Source organism: Phodopus roborovskii, unplaced genomic scaffold (assembly GCF_943737965.1).
Source record: "Phodopus roborovskii unplaced genomic scaffold, PHOROB, whole genome shotgun sequence".
NCBI classification, from domain to species: Eukaryota; Metazoa; Chordata; class Mammalia; order Rodentia; family Cricetidae; genus Phodopus; species Phodopus roborovskii.
Window position 1 is genome coordinate 6,691,326 of NW_026126567.1, and position 20,604 is coordinate 6,711,929.

General features: G+C 40.8%; 1 protein-coding gene across 1 annotated transcript in view; it reads right to left on the reverse strand.

Annotated features, from left to right (window-relative positions):
- Positions 1 to 595: 595 nt before the first annotated feature.
- Efr3a (EFR3 homolog A) overlaps positions 596 to 20,604 on the reverse strand; it is a 77,816-nt gene continuing 57,807 nt past the window's right edge. Inside the window, exons 15-23 of the mRNA XM_051202531.1 lie at positions 18,986 to 19,147; positions 18,434 to 18,565; positions 17,186 to 17,253; positions 16,035 to 16,162; positions 11,219 to 11,310; positions 7,351 to 7,399; positions 6,439 to 6,542; positions 5,439 to 5,488; positions 596 to 3,182 (exon numbers count right to left, since the gene is read on the reverse strand). Coding sequence (XP_051058488.1) covers positions 3,077 to 3,182; positions 5,439 to 5,488; positions 6,439 to 6,542; positions 7,351 to 7,399; positions 11,219 to 11,310; positions 16,035 to 16,162; positions 17,186 to 17,253; positions 18,434 to 18,565; positions 18,986 to 19,147 — 891 coding nt within the window. The 3' untranslated portion in view covers positions 596 to 3,076. The remainder of the gene's footprint in view (positions 3,183 to 5,438; positions 5,489 to 6,438; positions 6,543 to 7,350; positions 7,400 to 11,218; positions 11,311 to 16,034; positions 16,163 to 17,185; positions 17,254 to 18,433; positions 18,566 to 18,985; positions 19,148 to 20,604) is intronic.

Below are 20,604 nucleotides of genomic sequence, written 5' to 3' on the forward strand. Positions count from 1 at the left end.
AAGGCATTAAATGGTTTCAGGGAACACTAGATCCCAAGGCCGACTGCCATTAATATTTACCAGAGGCTTTCTCTATAATTCAGGGATGCCACAGTGGTTCACTCACCCTCTCAGCTGTGCTCTGAGGGTAGATCATACTATTTTCATTCCGCAGATGAGTCGTCAATCACTTATCTAGGACTGCTCAGCCTGGAGCTTGGGTTAGATCTGAACAGGAACCCAAGCCCCTACTATCATAGTCGCTAATCCAAGAGGTCCATGAACTATGGCTGGCTACGACACATAGCTCTGCCGGTGTAGACCAAGCCCAGGCTGGCACGCGGTACTGCAGAACAGCTGCATTTGTTAAGAGAGGCTTTGTGTAGTGTAGAGAGCAAGGAGGTATAATGGAGAGGAGTCACCAAGGCTAACGCGGAGATGGCAAGTGCGTGAAGCACCCGGTTGGCTCTTCATGCTCATAGGCTATGGTTCTGATGATTCTCATATATGTGGAGGAGAATCCACCCAGCAACTTGACTTTCACTAAGTCCAACGTTGAAGAAGCTTAATTCCATATATGTAATGCTACAATAAAAGCATATTTAAACACAGGAGATGCAATTTTTGTTTTATTGCTTACATTTGATCACACAATGAAAGTTTACATTTAAAAAACTTACTTTATCACATCAATACATGTACCAGCATTAGTGAGACAAATAAGTTCTGTTTGAGAGGGTGGTGGGTTAAACTGCTCCTTGAGGGTGGTATTCCTCTAAAGGATAGTGAGTTCAAAAGGAGGGTGGAGGGAAGGAGAAAGGGGAGGGAAGAGAACATGAGAGAGATTGTGAGAGATCAGGTAAAGTTCTGTGAAACTGTATGAGCAGCCGCAGATGTCCCAAGCATAGGAGGAACACGTAAATGAACTGTTGAGTGTTACATGAAAGAATATAACCAAGTAGAACGAGAAACAATTTACTTAGAGTATCACGTACCTGCCAAAATATGCCAAGTCCCAAAGAGTCAGTCCCTGAGCTGGCTACATAGCACAGCTTGCACACCTGCCTGAGGGCAATGCCCACAAACGTGGGAGAGTGAGACAGAGACAGCCACTCCTTGGGTCAACAAGAGCAGTGCAGTCTGCTGGACCAAATAGACCCAGAAGTGTACTGTGGGTTAAGAGTATCAACACTCAAACCAACAGCTGACATAACCAAAAGAAAGGTATGAGAAAAAAACAAAGCAAACCAAACCAGAAAACTAGTTACAATGGTATTCCTTTATATGCAAAGCATGCCCTTTTAGATCACTAAGAAAAGCAAAATTTTGTACAGCAAAGCTTGTTTCTCATGAATGCAAGTGAATATATATATCTCTCTTCTTATACTATTAAATTATATATCTTCCATACAAAAGCACACAGTGTTAATTTATAAAATGACATCCAAGTGGATGATGATTGTTTTTGCATGTCCCCCTGTTTAGATTTTAAATGTAGACAAAATACAATTGCCTTCTTTTAAAATGCATAAGAAAAAAGGGAAACAAAAATGCATGAAGTTTAACATTAACTGGTGACACGTTCCCCAGCGTGAGGGGAAGCCACAGTGACAGCTGGGGCAGCCGCTGATCTTTCAGGGGCAGCTGCATGGTCCTTCTGAGGACAAGATCTGGCAGGTCTGCGCTGATCAGCAGCCTGGCTGACCTGTCGGACGTTTTAGCAAACAGACTGAATATCTGTTGGATAGATTCAAAAATTTGGGCATGACTATTCTATGTTCATTTCCTTTTCTTGTTTTTTCTTTTTTGTATGAATGGTGCCCAAATTACCATAAATACATATTTAAAACATCCCATTTTTCATTAAAAAAAAAAAACAAAACAAATTATTTTTGAGCTATAATTTTGATAGGAATACTGTTTTATGTAAAAAGAAATTAAATTTGAAAGCATAGTTATATGAAGTGAGTTCACCAAACTGTGCTAAGAGAATTTTCTAACTATAGAACCCTTATTCTCACCAAGTGGCGGTGTTGCCCGGGCTACCTCGAACTCTGGAATAAAGACAGCCCACACTCACAGACCCTAACAAGAACACATGTACCATCCTGAATGTATGTAACTAATCTTTCAATAGAGATGCACACAAGTTTTGGTTGAACTCTTACAGATTAAAAGATTCACTGGGGAAATTTCTTACTATGAAGACCTAAAAACAATGTATAATATAAAAATGAAAATTCATTCATTTAAAATAAACTGAAATGTATAGGCTCTGCACAGGTGAACATGTATGTAGCTATTTTAATTCTTTCTTTTCTATAGTAAATATATATTTCATTTAATTAATGGAGTCACAGCAAAATACAACTATAGTTTCAAAGCGCAGTCTGTAAACTAACACATCATATGTGGGAAACACTGCACCTTTTGGTGCTCCAAGAGTGAGCTCTAAGGGGCTCAAGGGCTCAGCTTGAAGCAGAAAACACAGTATCACAAGACCAGTAAGGCCTGGCCAGTTTCCAGATGGGAACATAGGTGAGAATACTATTCAGTAGATTTTTCTATCGTCAATACCATAGGAATGCCTGCTATGTGTCACTACTGGGGACTAAAGGGACATCTACACAGTCCACCTGAAGCATGGATTTAGAAAGCATGAAAGAATTTGCAACCCTAAGATTAGGAATATATTTACTTTTGAAGAAAACAAAACAGCAATCCATTTCTAAGCAGTTGTGGAGACGCTTAAGAAATCAACAGACACTTCATACATTTTCAATCTTTTTTTTAAAATCATGTTTGTGCAAAGTTTAAAATATACTATTAACAATCATAATGTGAAAGCATTACATGTTCTATCTTAAAAGCTAACAGGAACCTCAAAACAAATTAACGTGGCATAAGTCTACCTTCAGAAATACTCTAAACCAGAGTTTGTGAACTTGTAACACAGCATGACAAGTGTTTGGTTAGAGATAAATCCCATCATGTTTCAGGACACATCAGGAAGCGTTATGCAAATCCTGAAAACTCATCTTGGCCTTGTTTTTCAGGCTTTGAGTTTCTTTTAGATGCTATAGTATTCATGAGCCAGTCAATACACACACAGATCTGGAAACTTCATCTCATAGACTGGGACAGACTGGTACTGGGCATGCCCAGAAGTAATGGTCAGTGTTCCGGATGGACTAGGAGGAGGGCTGTAAAAGAAGAACATGGTGCTATCAGCAGGTACATTTATAGTATTCACCAGTGCCTGTAAACAGCAAAGTAAGGCCGCTTCATTAAAGGGCTCAGTGTAGTAGGGGTGCTGGCCATCTCTGACACTGTATAGGCAAAAGAGGGAGTCTGGCTGTTTGAAGTACAAAATAGACCTTGTTTGTGTGTTTGTATGTGTGTGTGCACACAGGCTATTTATAATGCTATTATATTGTGCATTTTTATGAGCTACCTTGTTTCACAAGCAAAAAAAAAATGCATTTTCATGTGTATTAGTTTTTTGGTAGTGTGGTATTTTGGCCTACAGATATTTTGCTTCCTGAACAAATACAGATTCGTTTTCATTACTGTTCACTAGTTTATTTTTATATATATCCTTTGTCTAGAGACTTGTAAGTAAGAGTTTCTGACTCAGAGAATCACAATTTTACTCTTAGTATGGATTGTGACAATACCAGAAAGTTACAGCGCTTTAAGGAATAGAGGCAGTCCTTGTTACCCTGGAAGGCAAGAAGGAATCCATTCCTATTACTCCTTTTAGTTTTTGAGCTAGTGTTAGTGATAAACGCAGGCAGGAAACGAGGGTGAGAGCAAGTATGTCTCTACACACGCACTCGCCAGTAATCTCTGGTGTCCTGTTTAGACAGTGCAGAAACTGGCCATGTCTGCAGCTGCATTCATCACAGCTGCTTTGCATTTCTCCTTTTTTCTCTTCTTACCCAAGCCATGGTGAATAAAAGAACAGGGACTGAGGTGTGAGATGACTTGGCTTCACTTTTGTAGAGCACAAACGCTCTCCTCTGGCTGACCAGGTAAACAGGAGAAAATGTGTAGACAGATCTGAAAACCTGCAATGCACCATGCCTTTAGCCCCTCTGTATCACAATCTGTCTCAGATGGATTACTATTGAAATAGTGCACTCAGCACAGTGTCTGAGACACTCCAAGAGTTGCTAATATTAACTATCACCTAGTGCTTGGTCAAAGCCAGATGAAGCCAATACCAAGTAAGTCAGGAAGATAAAACTAAAATGCTGTTCTTAATATTTTAAATCCATTACAAATATGCTGAAGTGACCCAAAATATCACAGTGATCCCTAGCAACTCTACGTGAGAAAAGGAGTTATGTGTTTTAACTGTCTGTCTCTTGGTACAAGACCTTCAGCAAATTACATCATTTGTCTAGGCTCTGGAGTCTTTGCCTGGAAACTTAAAGAGATAGCACATACTTTGCTGGGTTGAGAGGAGAAATAACTGACACAAGTATACAGCCTAAGTCCAAGTACACAGTAAGTGTCTGGAATTGTAACTAACAGTTTAATGCTCCATACTTGGTAATTTTCTCTGAAAAGAAAGTCTGTTGTGCATTTTATATTTTAGTTCAACTCTTTTCTAAACTTTTATAAATGAATAATTCTATTCTTAGCCACAATAAAGTGGTGAGCAAATGTCCAGAGTAATAAGTGAAACTGGTAGGAAAGTGTCTTACTTATGAAAGCAGAAGACAAAGCAGAATGAAAACAAGTCAAGTGGACCAGAGTGTTTACCAGGCTTTTCTAATACTAAGATGCAGACTTGAAGGAACAGAGAGAATTAGTCAAGTTAAAAGATAAAGGATTTATCTCATGTAGAAAACAAAATGTCAGAAGCAAGGCTCTGTGTGTGTCCTCTACTGGGCCATTTCCACAATGATGTCAATGTGAGAGCTTGTGGCAACTCCTCCTGTGCAGAGAGCCTAGAGAGAGCCAGCCTTTCCTTCTGCTCAGACTGAGTAACTCCAGGAGAGACAGACTCAGGATGACCAACAGCACTGAGATACTGTATACTTTGGAGTGAATCTCCTAATAACTTGAGAGGAGATGGGGAAACTCCACGATCAAATCACCCATCAACTCTGGTAGCAGCATTACTGCTCTCACTTGAAGCATATTAAACTATAGATGGACTGTGAGAATAATGGGTAAATATGAATGATTCCCTAGTTAAGCATAACACTAGAACTCCAATCACTCAGCTGTTAGTAGAGACCATCATGAAGAAGATAGTCTAAGGGAAAGCTAGAAATGTCAGGAGACAAATGCACAAGAACAAGCTCGGACTGCCCTGCAAACAGAGTGGGAATGGAGCAGGGCTGCCAGCCAGACCTTGTTTATGCTCAGTGCAAAGCAGCTGTCAAGCACAGCCACACACAGCCTCTACGGTTTCTGTGTTACTGTTGTGCTAACAAGACCCTTACCGTATGGTGAGCTCCAATATTTGAGCAAGTCTATCATGAAGCAAATTTGCCTGCAAAGGGGAAAAAAAAAATATTAAAGATTTGTTTTCCAGCCACCCCATAGACAAAGCACAACTGTAACTATGAGCCCGTGGCTGACATACAATTGTTTTCATGCTTTAACCTGCAATATCTACTGGACTTTATTTTGTTGACATTTGAGACAAGCTTGATTTACATGTCAATCCCAGTTCCCGAACCCTCCCATCCTCTCCTATCACCCCCACCAAATCCCAGCCTATCCCCTTTCTGCTCCCTAGGGAGGGTGAGACCTTCCATGGGGAGTCTTCAAAGTCTGTCACATCATTAGGGGCAGGGCTTAAGTCCTTCCCCATGTGACTAGGTTGAGAAAGTATCCCTCTATGTGGAATGGTCTACTAGACTTTAATGTAGGCTTTCTCCCCACACCAACTTATAGCCACAAGTTGAAACACACACAGGCACTCGTGTGTGCACTCACACGCACACGCACGCACACACACACACACACACACACACACACACACACACAAAATCCATAGCAAAATCACCAAAAACCACTGGAAACAAAATAACAGAATCACACACACACACACACACACACACACACACACAAAATCCATAGCAAAATCACCAAAAACCACTGGAAACAAAACAACAGAATCACACACACACACACACACACACACACACACACACAAAATCCATAGCAAAATCACCAAAAACCACTGGAAACAAAACAGAACAGAACCACACACACACACACACACACACACACACACACACCCATAGCAAAATCACCAAAAAACACTGAAAACAAAACAGAACAGAACCCCAAAGCAACAACTGTCATTCACTCAGCTTAGGATCTACCATTTCCATCAATGTCTCATAAGAAACTCTTTAGGTCTGATAGCTCTGCCTTCAGAGGCTGAAGCCTCCAAAGACCCATTCCCCACCCACCGCCCATCGACTCACTTACTTTGGATTCACACTGTGCAGCTATTTCTTCAAAAGGTGCTTTCTGGAACTTCTCGATCACAAGACGTCTCTTTTCCTTTTCCTGCTCCTCCATTCCATTGGTGTCTATTTAAGAACCAGTTAAAGACAGAGTGTCATAAAGTCCTATGTCAAAGACCATGGGAGACAATGAGCTATAATCCCCAACACAAGAGTGAGTCAAGGGATACTTTTATAGTGAAAAAACCCAAAATACATTAGCATTCCTTAAATTTTTCCCTGAATGCTAGAATACACAAATATTTGCAAAGATATTAAATCTAAGAGTCAAAGTACCACAACACAATGCCTTTCAAAGAATTCCCGTCTCTTACTAAATACATACGCTCACACAACACACACACACACACACATCAAGATATATGCACACACAAGCCTACAAACACACACACGAATACAGGAGAGAACAGTTACCTTGATTTCTGGTAAGTTACAAGAGATCAAAGGACTGCCAGGGATTTTCTGAGTAATTCTTTTATGTCTAACTACGCTGCCCTTGTCCACACAGAGGTGCTAAGTATTTGTTAAAGTGCATCTTGAACCCAATAAATAGAAAACTAAAATATAGTTGGGTTGTTTCGAGCCAATGTGTCTGAGTCTCACAACATAAAGGGAAGCTTTTTTCTTAAGGCCATGATGGTCTCCACAGTCGATTAGAAAGTAAAAAACCAGTATCTACCTTGTTTGTGCTGAGGTGTGCACACATGTCAGACAAATTAAAAAGCTTAAACAATGTGTTTATATAAATGGCCATTTATGTAGAGACCTACGCTTTTTCCCTTTTCATGTTGTTGTATGTGATTACTCTGTCATCTAAGAGAGCACCAAGGCAGAGGTGAGTTTTAGGAGCACTAAAAAGCGCTGCACAGCTCACCAATTGCTTTCTTCAGGGCTTCAAAGGTGATCTCTTCAGTGTTGCTAACCTAAAGGGAGTTTAAGGAGAACAAAGGGTCAAGAAATGTGACTATAATTAATATTCTTACTAACACGTAAGTCACCCAAACATTTTCACAACTGTTTTTTTCCTTCTTTGGACTCGCTTGATCTGAGATTATACTCAGACAGCAGATGCTCTGCACTTCTTCCCTGCCCGTAACCTCCTGCAGTGGCTTCCTAAATGGCACAGGTGGGTGATAGCCTGGCAGAACGGGCAGCACCTCCACACCCTTGGATGAGTCACAGCCTCCACAGTCTGATGGACCACACGGCACCCAGTAAGGGGAAGGCACTCTGAAGCACTCAAGGCTGAGATTACAAATACATTGTATTGCTTAGCTATGTGGTAAATTAGAACGAACCACCGAAGAGCCTCTATCAGTTTAGTGCTACAGATAGTGAACAAATCAAGCACGAAATAACCTAAGATTTACAATGTTAAAAGAATGGGCTGCAGAGATGGCTGGGTGGGTAAGGGCTTTGCTGCTCTTGCAGGGGACCAGGTTTAGGATCCCAGCACCCACATGGTGGCTCACATCTCTACTTAATTAATTGCTGTTCCAGGGGACCCAACACGCACTTTGGACTCCTCTGGCACCAGGCATAAGTGCAGGCAAAAAACAAATACATAAAAAATCCACACAAAAATAAATAAATAAATAAAGCAAGCTTCCAAGGGAATACCATATTGAAAAGCGTTCGCTCTGAAACAAACATATTCTAGATTTTCTAAGGTCAACAACCAGTTTTCTTATTTCCTATAAATACCCTTTATCTTGGGCTCTCAGATCTCTTGCTTTGAAATATGTACAAAGCTATAAAAGTATGTTTATGATTTTAAATGTTAGTATTTTGTGATAATTGGGCAGTGGTACTTTATGAGGTACCAAAACATTTTCACAAAGAGTAATACACGGTTACTACAGCATCTCTGAACAAAAGTTAAGCAATGATACGACATGTGAGTACTTGCCTGGCACTTCGGTCATCCCTAATTTTAGCTCATGAGCGTCTTTTGCTAAGTCTAAGTCAGCAAGACTAACGAAAGCAAGACTGTGTTCTGCACCTTAGCGTCTCTGTTTTAAGAAAGGCTTTAGCTGGAAGTCAAGCAGCAAGAGTTCCGCTACCTCAGCTTTGCTATCGAGGGCCACATTTCTAGTTGAAGTCAGATTAAACTTTGGAATCTTCAGCTGCAGTCGCAGTCTGGACATGTGGAGCAGATACACAAGATTAGACTCTGGCTAGTCATTGCACCATGAGCAATCTAGCGCTAGCATTTTAATGAACTAAACAAAACTCACTGGTTAAGACTGGGCTAGACAGCCTCAGATTAAAACAACAACAAACTATATATAGTACAGGGCAAAGAACATGGGAAAAGTTAAAACTGACGCCGGTATTTTTGTTATATTAACTTTTACTGACTAATGCGGAAATAAGTATTTATCAGTAATTGGAAAATAGCTAACTTACATGAATTTCTCCTGCCCTTGCTATAAACTACTTAGTTTTGCCTATAAGGCAATTCTGTTCTGTCTTCTGGCATTTGAACAACTAATGTACAAAAGCATATTCTAGTGACTTTGAAACTCAAATGTGCTCATAGTGTCTTCATGTAAATATTTTCAGTTTATTTCATCATAACAGACTGTCCTTTAATACAGTCTTAAATGTCAAACACATTAAGTTTAAAACAAAAAAAAAAAAAAATAAGCAAAAGGATATAAAAACACAACCATTAAAACACACTGTATCCCTGATTAAAATTAAGCCTAGAAGCCAGGCTCTAAGCAAATTTCTTTAAGAGTAAATTCACACTCATTGAAAGAGTTAGCAAAATACTCTTTACAAATAAAAGTGTATATATATATTAATGTGGCTTTCAAGAATGAGGGGGATTTGGGGAGGGTAGCTTTAACTTCTAAGTATTCTGTGTGCGAGTACATGTTTGTGTGCACATGGGTGGAGAGTACAAGCATGCTGAGGATAAAAGTTGATGTTGGGATTGCTCCTTCCCTACCTTCAGTGTGGGGAGCAGAGCAAGTCCTGAGTGAATGTGTAAAGAACAGATGGGGTCCTGAGTGAACGTGTACTACCAACAAGGACCAATGCTCAGAGCCTTCGTTGGGTCAGGCTCAGGAAACTGGCAGTATATGCAAAACCCATCAACTGCAGCTTCTTCCTTCTAGATGACCACAACCTGAAACCAATCCCCTAGCTAATGGCTGAGATTCTGGGTTGTTGGCTAATTGGTACTGGTACTGCTCCAACAGTGAGAACAGAGCCCACTCGATCCCAGCTTTTCTCTGAACATCATCATCCTTCCTTCATTTCCTCACTGTCCCAGCCAGGTTCCCATCAGAACAGCACTACCTGGCTTCCTGCACATTTCTGTGTGCACATGTATGCAGAATCCCATATGTGTGTAGGGGTCACTTGTGTGCATGTGTGGAAGCCCAAAGTTGATGTCAGACATCTTCCTTGATCACACTGAGATAGGGGTCTCTTAGTGAACTCTGATTTCACCACTGCCCGTTAGCTAGCTTGCCCTAGAGATTCTGTGTCTGCCTTAGGAATGCTGGGACCACAGGTGGATGCCATGTCTACTGCCTTCATGAGGTACCAGAGATCCCAACCCTGGTCGTCATGCATATCTGGCAAGTGCTTTATTCACTCAGCCACCTCCTGTGTTCCACTTTGTTGTTTGAGACAAGGTTTCCTCTCTGAATTTGAATTTTTTCCTGTGGGCTACACTAGCTGGTCAGCAAGCCTCCAGAATGTCCACATCTCAGCACCTGGCTTTGTATGTGGGTGCCAAGAGTCCAGAAAGTATGTCCTCCTGCTTACATATGTACTTTACCAACTAAGCTATCTCTGGAGCCCACTGCAAGTTCTCGAGCTCCACTAACAAGTGATCGATAAGACAAACGAATTCTGGATAATGGAGAGCCAAATAGCAAAGATCTAATTTGTTTGTTCCCTAATTATATTGGTTAGAAGCTAAGGGAATGAGAAAGCATGAATTCGGGCAACTCAGTTTCCTACTTTCTTGTTTGTGTATCTAATTAATTATATTGTATCAATGAGAAATAATGAAATAGCTGGGCAGGAAAACACTATGTAAATCATGAAGAGGAAGCTGAGTTGGTTGGCTAGCACTTGTCACTTTTAGTTAGCTACCAGAAATTTTCTGTGTGAATTAAGTGCTCAGAGTACTGGCTGCTTTTTCCTTCTGGGACTTGGCAGAGTCCTCTCCTGAAGCAGGAGGAAAACATCAGGGGCATGGCCATGCAGTCACTGAGCTGCACAGCCCTTGAGCAGTACACTGAGGGGCTCAGGCCACATTCATAAAAGTTAATATACAAAATGACAATCAAGTTTTCCTTACACAGCAACTTTTGAGGTGAGGATTTGGCCTCATGGAGGTGCTCAGATCCATCTGCTTCTGTACTTTATACTTCACAATTTTAAAAAAATAAATGGGACTTAGAGAACTCAAGAAGTCATGTATCACATACTATACCTAAAACAAATCAATTTTGCTTCTGCCTTAGCTCTTTCTGTCATAAGAACCCCAATGCAAAAATCTAATAATATAGATATATTAGTTTTAGGCATATCGACAGATGTTGAAATGAGTTCACAAAAATTAAATAATTAAATTTCATTAATCTCTACTAACAATTTAGTTGACTTGGGGCTAGTCTAGATTTGTTCTTTTCCCATTTATGGGTGTGGAGGAAAATGTTCCTGTTAAATAATGCCCACATTACGACATTCTCCATCACAAACGTGCAGCAACTTACCACATCATCAGAAGGCACACTGTTGGATAAAATGTCCACCTGAATAGATACAGTATCCACAATACTTTTTCTTCTAGAAAGACGATCTTCATCTGAAATTAAAATTGTTTTCCATTATTTGTTAATCAGAAATGTTATGTTGCATTTTAGTCACATAACTATTTTCAAATGCAAGAAAATATAGAAAGCCGAGTTTGGGGTTTATGCTTTTTCTAAACATCTAAGCAGCATGTTCTCAACTCTGAACCCATTGCCCGGGTACAGCATAATGGCCCTGCATACAGCACGGAACAATCAAAGGTCGATCTGCACATCCACCCTTAAACACAAACCATCTGTGAGCGTGGGTGTGTACCTGAGTGCCGGCACCTGTACTCTGGTGCACATACAGAGGTCAGAGACAACTGAGAGGAACCAGCTCTGTCTGTCTACCATGTGCATTCCAGACACTGAACTCAGGTCATCAGGTTGGCTGTAAGTGGAATATCTACTGAGCCATCTTGCCAGCCTTAAGGTCTCTTTCAGCCAATTTGAAATATACACAATAACTAACAAAGGTCACCATGTTGTGCAGTAAGACATCAGAATTTAAGAATTTAGGTCTTCCTGTGTGACTGGAGATAGTCGTAAGTTTCTTGCCATGCCCCCCAACGTCCTCTAGATTCACCCATGTTGACACAGATGGGAAAACTCCCGTTTTTTCAGATCAGCACTGCAGTGTGTATGGACATCACTGCTGGAGGATGGTACCTCGGCTGTTTCTGTATGTTGGTCTGTGAGTATTGAATGTGGCAGGGAACATGGCGTGCAGACATCTCAAACACTGGCATCCATTACTCTGGGTGTGCTCACAGTGAGACTGGGGGATCATATGGTAGTCACTTCAGCATTATGCAAAAAAAGTCTCAACTGTGTTATCCAAAGTTGCTATAATAATTCAGTCTCGCGAATCATGCGAGCCATCAGTGTGCAAGGCTCCCTCCTTCCTGGGCACCCTGATGCTTGTCTTCCTTTGCTTTTGTGGCAGCAGCAAACCTAAGCGGGGTAAGTTAGAGTCCTGTTCTGGTGTTACCTTATTATGTTATAGATATAAGGACGGAAGTTCTTCACTTAACTACGGGCCTTCTATGTGTTTCTTTCAAGCACTGGTAGGAAAGTTCGGAATGCGAGAACAGCTAATACCCAGTTATAGAAGGAAAAAAGGGAAGTGCACTGTGTGCCCCATTTCACTCACTCAGAGGCTTAACTTCAACCCTTGCTGGGATGGGTCAGGGCAGCTGCTGGGCACTGCCACACTGTAGCTTTTTGGAAGTGCTCATTCTCAAGAACCCACTATGAAACAGCTGCCTACACATCTGTATGCCTCAGTCCTGAAGGATACAGACCGTCTTTCTGACTCTCAGAACCATGGGGGCGGGTACTTTTCATTACCTTCTCTTACTCAGACCACACGAGGGAGAGGGCCTGGAAATCACAGCTCACAGTTTCCTCTGTGGAGGAGGTGACCATTTACAAGTGGTAACAATAACCAACTGGGTCCTGTCCTACTCTCATCCCTATAAGGATCTACTTAGCCAATAACACTCTGGGCGGTAACAGCTACCCGGGGAAGTTCTCTACCGACCCCAGTGAGGCTGGCCAGCTTCTGATTCATGTTACGGAAATCTTCATCCTTCCTAGACTCTTACCAGGGACAACCTTCTAATGTGTCTTCCTAATGCACCTCTGCCTTTCCCAGCTAATGGAGCCGTCTCTGAAGTCAGTAACTTTCCATCCTAGTTATGACTTATGAACAGCCTACTGATTAATGACCAGCTCCCCAAGATTTCTGTCACTCACATACATAATTGTGATGTATGTATACGAGAGAGAATGGAAGAGGCTGCACACATCGCGCTGACTGCCTAATTACTCTATGAGAGCAATGTCAACACACACCTTCATTAGCAGTACCACTAGGGAAGCCTTTGTTTAAAGTACCGGTGAGCACAGCTACTTCAGAGCTTAGCAACATTCCCTCTCAGCAGCTGCTGGGATTTCATCCCACTTCCTGGGGATCCCTCAGAAATACCACAGTTGCTCCACTGGTTGTCATGTTAGAACCAAATTACACAATCAGTCTAACTTCTGCCCTACACAGCTAGAATAACAGAAAAGTTGTTCAAGTGCCTGGGCTTTGTGGTTCAGGAGAAACCACACTGAACAAGGAAAGAGTGAACCCTAGCTGTATAAAAATCAGAACTCCTACCTACCTTGCACACTGTGGTTTCTGTTTGCACAGAGCTGGAACACTAGAGCTACTCGCTAACTACTTCACGGGACAGTCACTACTAACTACACACTGATTCATTCACTAGTCTCAAATTCCAGCATGACTAAAAAGAAAAATAATCAGCTAATTCTCGCTCAGACACCATGGTTCAGCAATTTCAGGCACATCCGTTCTTTCTGTAGAACTAGCTATTGCATTTGTTCATCTGGCTTCACCATGAGATTGTAATCCTTGAAGACTGTGATCATACCTTAACATCTTCCCATTAGCAACTCCCTTAATGTCTAACACACAGTAGGCCTCATCAATTAAGAAGCACTCCAAACTAGCCATCCTCCTGCCTCAGCCTTGTGGGTGCTGTTACTGACATATGCTACCACACCTGGCCTCCTGCTAATGTCTTTATACTTTCATTCTCCCCAGAAATGAACAAACAAAAATGAGCTATATCCCTGGCTGCCAGGTCTCAGAGTGGTGAGACGCAAATGAAAGATGGTGATTACTGCTCACTGCTGACATGGATGGATCATTCTGAATGCATGCAAAGTCTCCATCCTCATTAACAATTGTGAAATCAAATAAATTATTAAGCATCTGAAAGAGCACAGAGGCAGCTAAATTTAGTGTGCCATTTAAACAAATTACTATCAACATCACTGTCCTCATGGGTAAAGAAGAAAGCCCCGCATTCTTCACTGAGTGTAGGGACTAAGTACAGAAGTAAATACAGTGCTCTTCTTCTTCACTGAGTGTAAGGACTAAGTAGAGATGTAAATACAGTGCTCTACTCAATGCCAGACACAAAATACGATAAACGGAGCCAATGTTACAATGGGCTATATAAAATACAAATAGCTACATTTATATTTTGCTTTTATTTTTGTTTTATTGTTTTTAACTGCCCATAATTTTCAAAATCAACAGTAGACTGAGTATAACTGAGTATCCCATAAAACATTTCTCTTAAGATTCCTGCATGAGACAAGGTCCAAACACTAGACTAATTTATAAACACCAGTCTTAATAAGTCAAAAGTCCATTTGTTTTTAGGAATTTCTATCAAGGAAATATAATTAATTATGCATGGAAATATTTAGAAGTCTCTTAGCTTGTGACAGACATTGAGAAAGAGAATGTAGCTGGTCTGAGTGAGAAGGAACTAAAAAGAGGAAAGTCACATGTGGAGATAAGTACCAGAATTCTCGCTGGGAACTACAGTTACGGTAACAGGGAGAAGGAGAGAGGAATAAAGTACAGATGGCATAAGAGCACAGAGCAAAATTACCGCTAATGACAGGCACACACAGATGCAGCCCACAGTGCTACTTTCTAGACAATGCACCCAGGGAGTGGTTTTCCTCCAGGAAAGGTAGGCTATGGGCGGGGCGGCTATGGGTGGGGCAGCGATGGGCGGGGTGACTATGGGCGGGGCGGCTATGGGGGGGGGCAGGCTACACCAGGTGCAGTTACCTTTGCATTTCTGCCTGGGTGTATGAGGCTTTGGGTCTGAAGGAAAGACAGCTAAATCCAAAGTAAAATTGTTTAATATTTGAAATGCTTAACAGCCCTCAAAACAAACAAACTTAAATAAACTATAGAGTTCTAAGATGGTTTTATTTATTTATTTTGCTTTATTGATTTCTTTCTTTCTTTCTCTCTTTCTTTAAGACAAAATGCTTACTATGCAGCCTAGACTGGCTAAAACTTGCTATGTAGCTTACATTAGCTTCAGACTGGGGACAGCTATATATAAATTATACTACTTTTGGTAATTAACACATAAAATTGTCTGACTGGAATCAAATAGTTCCCTTATATAACAGAGATATCTGTGTTAAAAAGAACTAGTTCCTCCACCAATGTAACATTCATTTATATATTAACTGAATATGAGAGTACAATAAACTAATTTTAATTTTTAGAACAAAAATTAAATGCAAGATATATAATTTGTCTTGAAATAGAGTGGCATCATTTTAAAGAACAGAATAAACACATATAAAAAGTTGGCAGGTTTCCTTTCAGAAATGGTCTGCAGTTTTTCAAATGGCAAACATGCAACAATATTGTTTAATGATAAAAATTTCATAGAACATATGGGCGAATAGTAGATTAAAAATAATAGTAAACCCAACCACTCGATTGCCCTACGATAAATTCCTATCAGTAATTCCTATTTCCTACCTCCATCTTTAGAGAAAAGTTTATAAAGTAGTATTTAAAAATAGAAAACATTTAAAATAGCTTTTTGAAAAGGAAAGAAGAAATAAAAACAAAATAACCAAGGAGAAGCTGGGAAGATGGCTCTGCAGAGGACCTAAGCTCAGTTCCTAGCAGGCAGATGTAACTCTGGTTCCAAGGGTTCCAGAGGTTCCAAAGCCGGCCAGCATGAGCACTGTACAAACATGGTCCGTGTGCAGGCAAAACACTTGTACACATTAAAAAAAAAAAAAGCAAGCTGTAAAAGGTAAACCACGGTATGGTAGTGTACCTACAAAACTCAGCTTCCCTCCCCTCCGCCCGGCAGAAGCGCACTGAACGCACCTGTCGCCTGTGGCACATAAGGAGCTGACAGCCTCTCCACACTGTACCCGCTGCCGCCGAGGCACTCCGCAATCTTGTTGGTCAGGAAATATAAACTTTTGTCATGTTTCTCTAAAGACTTCGGAAGCCTGCCAAGTGGATAAAGCAACAATTCCTGAGCAAAAATAAGTAAAACAGCATGGACTTCTATAGTAAAGGGCTCAGTATTTCAGACAGAAGTACAATGGAAAAGTTCATGTGATTTAAAGGGCCGAGTCCCTGGTGTCCGAACCTCCCTGTCACACTTCACTAGTAAACCTAGCCTTGCCACTCTGCTAATGTCTGAACACGCTAAGTGAAATGTTTTATATTTATTTATTTATTTATTGGTGTTTTCCAGACAGGGTTTCTCTGTGTGGCTTTGGAGCCTGTCCTGGAACTTGCACTGTAGACCAGGCTGGCTTCAAACTCACAGAGATCCGCCTGCCTCTGGCTCCCGAGTGCTGGGATTAAAGGCGTGCGTGCGTGCGTGCGTGCGTGCGTGCGTGCGTGCGGCACCCACACCCGGCTCTAAGGGAAGGCGGGCAGGGAGAAGCTCAGCTGACAGTGGATCTAAAGGACAGGGCCAGCAGGGTGACAGGAAGCCCATGCCCAGCCACAGGGCACCCTACTCTCTTCCCGCTGTGCTTATCTTGTGCTGGTGCTTTCAGTACTGAGCCACCTGCCCTCAAGAGCCCAAAGTGGGAATCACGTGTTAGCATTTGCTCCCTGTGGAATACCAGGAAGAAGGTATAACAAACATATGAATCTTCTTTTGTTTCTGTGTCACAATTTTATGTGTTGTTATGTTATCAAAAATTTTCAACAAGAAAATTACACTGTTACAGGGGTATTCATTTACGAGAATACACAGCAAACTAGTGCGATATTAATTAATATATTGTCACATTCTAAAAAGGGGAATAAGCTTTACATTTCCAGGACTGTATGCATGTCTACAACTATAGAGTGCAACTACTTTATTATGTAGGGAAAAGGTTTCATGAATTAAATGACAGAAATAGCACAATGATGATAATAATAAGCCTGGAACAATAGTTATCCCTTTCTAATACTTATCATCGGCTCTCTATCTAGTCAACCTTTCCTTCAAATATAAAGAATCCACATACATGCACTTATCTCTGAAAATATGCTCTGGTAGAAAATAAGGGGCTTCCACAGTTCGAGTTTCAATAACCTGAAATCAAGCAAACACAAAACAACATTGAAATAAAAAAAATCTAGCTTCTTAGAACCTTGCAGTAAACATTTACAAAATAACTAAGAACAACCCCCTCCAGAAACCTCAAAGCATTTTACATGAAACACCATGAGTCTATCTTAGAATTCAAACTAAGTTCATCAGCTATTAAAATCACATTAAAATATACAAAGGAAGTTAAAAAAAAAAACAATGGGTTACATTTGCTAAGACATATTATGAAAGAGCAGAGCCCATATTTTTCAAAATACCAAAACAAACAGACCTGTTTTAGAAATCGCTTCACAAGCTAGTCTCCCCACTGTGCTCAGGAGCTGCTCAGAGCTCATCAGTGCCGTGGGGAGGGGACAATCTAAAGGTCTGCTCCACTGTGACAATACACGTGTCTCAAATGTACAAGTGAGGTTTAAATGAATGGATGAGCTCTGCTCTTAAGAACGCACATTTTAGCAAGATGTGTTTCCAGTTCTCATAAAAGTGAGGTTGTCGGACAAGGGCTTTCAAATGTTGCACATTAAGGACTTTGAAATATATATGAAATCAAATCAGTAACTGGGATGGCCACTGAAGAAACTTAAACATTGTTCAAAGATGATAAAATTCAAAAATGTGCATTAGTAATTTGACTCCGGTTCTGCCTTAGACTGTGCAAACAAACTTTCTTAACTGAAGAAAGCTTAAGATTCACAAAGTCTCAATGGAAAAGAGAGAAGAAAACTGTATGTATCCTATTCAACGACCTTAAAAATTGTTAACAGCCAGGTGGTGGTGGTGGTGTATGCCTTTAATCCTAGCACTTGGGAGGCAGAGACAGGTGGGTTCAAAGCCAGCCTGGTCTACAACATGAGTTCTATGACAGACAGGACTGTTACACAGAGGAATCCTGCCTTGAAAAACCAAAAATAAACAAATAAACAAATAATGATAAAATAAAAAATTTTAACAACCAAGCAGACAATATTAACTGTACTTTTGATTTAGAACCTCATATTTTTTGCAGAATTATCTTAATTATATATATAAAATTAACTTAATTACATATAATAGACACACACACAAACACACATACATGTATGTATGCTAGAAAATCGTGAATACTCAGAAGTCATCTGCTTTTCCACACACTCAGGTTTGAAAACTGTTCTGAGTCTCTCACCTTGCTAACATGCTGGCAGAACGCTGGGACGGCTATCATCTGACTCACAAAGTTGAGATAGGCTGCGACCAGTGCCATGATTCCACAGCGATGAAACATTGGCAAGTTATCTTCATTGATAATTGCACTGTCCTGCGGGAGAAGACAAGCACCCGAGAGATCAAGTCCTCACATTCCCGCAGCATACTCCCCATGATGACACTGGAAAACTGAAGAGAGCTTGGATAGCTGACAAAAATGCATGGGTGTGTGTGTGTGTGGGTGCATGTGTACATGCGTGTGCACACATGCGTGCCCACTATATATTGAGCTTTTATTATATAATACTTGACTCCAACCAAACAACGCCACGAAGTGCAGGTGCAAGGCCTGTCTTTTCCTCGTGAGCTAAGAGGTCTTGAGTGACTGTTAGCACCATTGCTCACTGTAATCGAATATAACCAAAAATCTTGGTAATCAAAATTCATGTTCTTGGATAATTACACCAAACAGTAAGTGATATTTGCTTCACTAAAAGGAGTCTTTCTTCAGTGGGAAGCTATAAAAGCATACCTGTAAGGCAATGGCCAATCTAATGAGATCAATCAGCACTTCTTCATTGGCCAGTTCGATAGTTATCAGAGCCAGAGATGTATAAAGGAGCTCATAGTTCTTCTGAACATTGTCTTCCTCTTTGCAGCCCAGGTATATGTGCCTATATAGTTGCTGCCCATTCTGAAAGACACAGACAGACAGACAGACAGACAGACAAAGGTACTCTGGTATGCTGACAAGAGCAACGACCGCACAGCATAAGAACTAGGTGTTCTCTAGTGCGTCTGCATCATTTAAAGCTATTATTCGGGATCCCTGCCATGGGCTGCCATGGTGACATGAGCAAGGCCCAGCATAGGGGACGGGCAAGCATGGTTGCAGCAGTGCTGCTTACGGCATCCCGACAGGGATGAGACCAAGTGTCTGTAACAGACAACCTGCATTATCTTACAACACTACATACAAGGTGAATTTCACCAAAGCACCACTAAATGGAAATGTATGTGTGTGTGTGTATGCTTCCTTCCCACACAGGGATGTACAACAGGATTGCTTTTTGTATTTTTACAGGGATCTCTGTGAACTGCCAGCTAAGGCATCACAGGAAAGCCAAACAGAACAAATGGAAAGGTAAATGAAAACAGTGTGACAAATCATCAAAATACATTTCAAGAAAGGAAGAACGCACATCGATTGTTTCTCAGATACAATAAGAAAGATTTACAGTAGAAGAACTCTGCAGGCTGTATGTCTATGTGCTTGTGTGCGCGCATGAACTTGAATACGAGGAGACAACAGGAGCTGGAGCAGGAAAGGGAGTGCTGGAAATATAAATATAGCACTCATGCAGGAAATAATAAAAAAAGAAAAAGCAAGGCCTACCAGGTGAGAGGCAAGTCACTTAAAACTTTTAAATCTAATCACAAGTGCAAGAGAACAAGACATCAGACCAGGTATGGTCAACAGTCTGATCACTCACAGCGACGGAGTCTAGCAAAACTATGTGGAAAGAAGCACTGTTTCCACGACTGTTGAAACAAACAAACAAACCTAAACATGAATCCAGTTTCAGTGTTTAAATGTTTTTATAACCACCATATACTATTGAAAAAACAGCAAATGATTAGCTACTATTTGGGAAACTATTAGCTACTAAATGGGTAACACTGAGAAATAATCAAAACCAAGAAATAGAATAAATAAAAACTTACTTCCCTGTTTCTGGTGAATATACAATAAAGATGAACTCAAAAGAATTAACTTTACTGAAGGGATCTGATTGATTAATTAGTGCTCATTTGAAGCACAGCATCAACGTAACGACAGAGACAGCAACATTAAAGACAGTGACAGAACCAAATATCCTGTTTAAGCTTTGGATGACTAGTAAACTACACAAGAAGCTTGGTTACTTTATAAGACATCACAGTTTCCTAAATTCACCTGTGTGAAGGCAGACATCATGCCTAACCCATTTCCCAAACAGTGTACAGAACAACACATAACAAGCAAAAACCAGCAGTAGAGTTGTTCACTGTCTAAACAAGACCTGCTGGAGCAAACCAGTAGGCACATTTGGTTTATAAGGAGGGCAGGGCAGGGCAGGGCAGGGCAGGCATGGAGGGACACTCATATCC